The sequence below is a fragment of the Copadichromis virginalis genome, linkage group LG22 (assembly GCF_057382275.1).
Source record: "Copadichromis virginalis isolate Kocher_CV1m ecotype Utaka linkage group LG22, C_Virginalis_male_GT1.1, whole genome shotgun sequence".
Lineage (NCBI taxonomy): Eukaryota > Metazoa > Chordata > Actinopteri > Cichliformes > Cichlidae > Copadichromis > Copadichromis virginalis.
In genome coordinates, this window is record NC_140638.1 from 7,311,327 (window position 1) to 7,315,810 (window position 4,484).

A 4,484-nucleotide genomic window follows, 5' to 3' on the forward strand; every position below is an offset into this window, starting at 1 on the left:
TCACAGCGTGGGTTGTCTTGTTTGTGACTTGGATTAAAAGTTAAAAAACATTTATCCACAGCTCGAGCTCTTTGTGGGCCAAACCTGCAGAAACAAGCTTGTCCTCAGACTGAGATGTCTCACTTCTGCTTACTTTGGTAGACTGTCACCTAATACATCACTTTAAATCACATCCCTGATTAAAGGGTGAACAATTATATTGGACTCTGTCTGCGAGTAAATTTCAGTGTCTTGGTATCTTCCCCCCCCAGTTCCTTGCTTAAAGACCTACTGTGGCTTGAAGGGCCACAAACACAAGTTGGGGGCCCCACCCAAGAGGGAAAATGAAAGGGACACAGTTCAGCATCAAGTCTGTTAAGCTTCACGAATATTGATCTTGTCAGTTAAGTAGCAGAGAGGGTTTTAATCACTTTAAGCTTCTTTGCTGTCAATTAAATTAACTGGTCCACTAGAGGTTCAACAATCAGACAACCCCCAAAAGGAATGGTTTCACAGGTGGAATCCACTGACATTTTTTCCCCTCCTCATCTACTCTGGGGGGTTGTTTTCATGTTTTGCATAGTCTACTGTCACTACTGGTAGCTGTACCCTACAGAGGTTGTGCAAGTAGTCCAATTTCTGGATTCACAGAAGTACGTCCCATTGCTAGGTTTGCTATGTCACCCAGCACAGCACATAGAGGAGAGTCCAGGAGACGGACAGTTACTCGACAGCGTGTTAGGTCCTTATCAGTGTGACCAGTATCTGGTTTTACAAGTAGAGACAGAATGAACACAAAACCCCTTTTTCCCTTTGATAATTTTCATTTGTATCACATGATGTTGCATCCTTTTGTTGCTAACACATCTATCTAGAAGTATAGATATCCAGGAGTCTTCCTGTTGAGTTGTTTTCAAAGTATTCCTTTCTCAAGGGAGGAAACTGAGTTTGGTGATGTCCCTGAGTTCTAGGCTTCAGGCAGTCATTGACTGCAAACTTTAATCCAAGTATTAAAAACAATCATAGAAATACTGAATTATGCTGGTTTGTTCAATCAAATCTGCATTGTTGGGTTTAAAATCCCCTGTAGTGATGTACGCAGGCAAAACTACAAGACTTCTGTGTTTAGGGCCATAATTTGTTGGACAGTGGCGTACCTATTGAAGTGGTCAAGAAGTGAAGACTTTGCAGACGCTACAGAACTTTCATGAATTTGCTTGGTCATCGGTGCAGGTGTGCACTTTTTGGAACAAAACACCTGTTTTGGAGTCTTCAGAACAGTTATTGATTTATTTATTTATTTTAAGTCATTTTTTAACCGTGCCTAATTCAATCAGTAACCATAAGTAAAAAATTGTTTCCTTGTTTCTTCTTGTATATAAGAGTTTGTTATTTCACAGGACTCCAGAATTCAGCCGAGAGGTTAAACTTCACTGAAGCAGGTGCCTGAACTTTCTGTTCTTTCCTTTGGGTTTGTTTGAATTTGTGTTTATTAATTTTCTTTGCAGCAGTCCATCACCCAAAACAAGCTATGAGGGTATTTTTCCTTCTTTTTGCCGGCGTTGCTTTGTGCATCACAACAGGTGAGACTCATCACAACAAAGAAAACCATTGAACAGAAAAAAAATCATAGCGACATATATGATGCACGTCTTTTCATAAACTACTTTGTTGTTGACAAATGCTTAACTTCAGTCTAAATACTCTTTCACAGCAAATCCAGTGCCTGACATGAAGCAAGGTAAAAGTCCTTGTGATGCATCTTTAACATTAAGTAGGTCAAAGTTAGTTACTGCCAGCACAGAGGCTACATAGAGGTAACTTTTTCTCCAGATAAGTATTTTCTATGTTTTGTGGCTTTGTTCGTGCAATAACAACTGGAAGAAAATGGTACAAATGTGTAAGTAACTGTGTTCCCTGCAGGTCAGTGCCACTTCTACTGTCCTGCTGCACATGCAAAGCTGACAATGTACATTAAAACCTACATTTGATCCATTCTTGTTATGTTCTGTACTAGAGTCACCACTGGAGCTGATCCCTGCTCAGCAAAACAGGACTGATGGTAAGGGAGAATATTTCTTAACTTGTCTGTCCTTCAATCACGGGTCCTCTACCGGAGGCCTGGGAACTTCAGGGTACTGTACAGTATCCATGCTGCTCCTAAGACTTTCCTCTTCTATACAGAAATCTCAGATATCATTCTGAGTTTGGGGGTCACTGCACCAAATGCTCTGATTACTACGAGGAGCAGATCTTCTGCACCAGCTCTCTCAGGTATTTCTCAAGCTTCTCATGTTCCTTCTTCCTAATGTTGCTATCACTACGGCCTTCTTGCTCTGCTTGTCCACCACTACAATGTCCATTTAATTAGCCATAACCAGTTTGTCCCACAGGATCATTCTCAACCACCTTAGGGGGTGTATCTCTTTGGGACATTTAGGCCATACTCAGCACAGATGTTCCTGTATATTGTTATGTAGTAGGATTCCAACTTTTCCCTATTCTCATCCCCTGTGCACTTATGCCATAGCCTTGTACCAGTAGCCTCAACACCTGACGTGAGTCTTGCTAGTCCAGGCAACTTCAGTTATATATCTCCCACTCATGTACCGAGGTAGGCTTTGGGGGGCTTAACCTACAGCAAGCTGGACTGAAAGGTTTGGTAGCACAGGAACAAGCTCCAGCTGTGTAAAGAAGCCCCTGAGCAACCCAGCACATAACAGCAGGGTGCAAGAAGCTAGCAAGATTACACGGGTCTTCCAGATACAGGCAGACAAACTCTGATGATGGCTAACCAACTGGGCTCAGTAGTGGTGAACAACCAGAGGAAGATGGCTGTGGTGTTAGATGTAGCTATACAAAGTGCTAGCAATATCAAGAAGAAGGAGCACGAGAACCTTGAGAAATACCAAGAGCTGAGAAAGTAGCTGGAGAAGATGTGAAGGGTGAAGGCAACAGTGGTCACCGTGGTAATCAAAGCCCTCGGTCAGTGACCCCCAAACTGAGCGAGCGACTCCGGCAGATCACAGGAATGTCATCCAAGATCTCTAACAGGAACAGCAAACAGTGCGGCACTAGGAACAGCAAAAACCTCAAGCTCCTAGGCCTCTGGTAGAGGACGTGAGCGTGGAGGATAAAGACTCGCCTGCATGGCAATTGTGTAATTTTTTTTCATTATATATAAAAAAGAAATTATAACTTATATAAATTATAAAATGTAGAGAAACTCTCTGAATTAAGTCTATTGTCTATGGAATACCAGCACTTTTCCCAATTTCGAACTTCTTCATCTCTGGTCAATTCAGGATGTAGTTCATTAACTATTTTTTAACCAGAGATGAAGAGAGGGCAGCCGCTGCAAAAAGCAGGAAGGACGGCTGTAGGGAAAGAGGGATTCGCTGAGCCTCCAAACCAACATGGAGGGAAGTGTCCCTCTGAGTTTCCTGAGCGATGCTTCGGCTTCTTTAATATCCCCCTGGCTTGGATAGATGCCGAGGTAACCGTGTTACATCATAATTCTACTGAAGACCTTTAGAAATTACTCAGAAATCCATTATTTTTATTATTTATAAAAGTAACTTAAGCGTGCAGTTACCATTGAGGTCTGAGGCACTGTGTTTGCCTGTGATGTGTCTGCTTTTGCAGAAATATTGTTGGTCGTTTGGTGCCAACCTCGCCTCCATCCATGAATGGGATGAGTATGATTTCGTAATAAAGTTCATGGAAGAAAAGGGATACAATGGTCCGGCGTGGATTGGCGCCTTTGATGCTGTCAGGGTAATGTAAAATGCAATTAATTGTTATTACAGCAGAACATTTATGCTAAAGAATGAATGTCTCCCTGCTTGTTGTAAATACGTGCCTTGACTGTTGTGATTTTATTTTTACAGCTGAATTCTTCTTACATTGCTTGACGCTGCTTGTCGTTTTTGTTTTTTACAGTTTGGAGATTTGCTATGGAGTGATGGTTCAGTATCCATGCCATTTCCCCGTTACTTGCTAAATGACTGGAATAAATTGGGACATTGCCTCACAATAGGTTCAGGTAACGTGACTAAATCAAGTGACTACAGAAATGCATGTATGTATTTTGAAATATAAAGCAGAATGGTCACTCTTCTTGTTTTCTTATCAGATTACCCCACACCGAAACGTCCTGGTTGTGAAGAGAGGCTTCCTTTCATTTGTGCATTTAGACCAGGGCTGTGTTAAGCACTTACCTGCAATCAATCACATGAAACCAAAATCTAAAATTCCTTTCCTTATTTGCAAAATAAAAGTGGTTTCTCTTAAATCATAGCTCAGTTCTGTTTTATTTATTTATTTATTTCTCTTTGTGCATTGCCCCGGGATACATCAGCATAATACGTATATGAATGTCATGGGTACAAAGCAGGGTTGATACAGTCTCATATATGAATCGGGTCTGCTTTTTATTTTCATAAAATGTCGACTGTTTGATGAGGTCTTCTCTCATGGTACCCCCGGTATAGATCAGTGTCATC

At 41.4% G+C, this 4,484-nt stretch overlaps 1 protein-coding gene across 1 annotated transcript; it reads left to right on the forward strand.

The window, feature by feature from the left end:
• Nucleotides 1-1,401: 1,401 nt before the first annotated feature.
• On the forward strand, nucleotides 1,402-4,272 carry LOC146682591 (dromaiocalcin-2-like). The gene is made up of 8 exons (XM_085445267.1): nucleotides 1,402-1,421; nucleotides 1,488-1,562; nucleotides 1,694-1,720; nucleotides 1,997-2,041; nucleotides 3,315-3,475; nucleotides 3,625-3,756; nucleotides 3,922-4,024; nucleotides 4,115-4,272. Exons 2-8 carry the CDS (start codon nucleotides 1,511-1,513, stop codon nucleotides 4,189-4,191), a joined length of 597 nt encoding a protein of 198 aa, XP_085301393.1. The 5' UTR covers nucleotides 1,402-1,421; nucleotides 1,488-1,510; the 3' UTR covers nucleotides 4,192-4,272.
• Nucleotides 4,273-4,484: the final 212 nt, after the last annotated feature.

What these genes read in the sequence shown, in the direction of transcription:
- LOC146682591 (XM_085445267.1), top strand. Translation starts at nt 1,511, where the DNA reads ATGAGGGTATTTTTCCTTCTTTTTGCCGGCGTTGCTTTGTGCATCACA. An exon ending in TGGCTTGGATAGATGCCGAG is followed by an intron (nt 3,476 to 3,624) that starts GTAACCGTGTTA and finishes CTGCTTTTGCAG; the next exon opens with AAATATTGTTGGTCGTTTGG. An exon ending in GCGCCTTTGATGCTGTCAGG is followed by an intron (nt 3,757 to 3,921) that starts GTAATGTAAAAT and finishes TGTTTTTTACAG; the next exon opens with TTTGGAGATTTGCTATGGAG.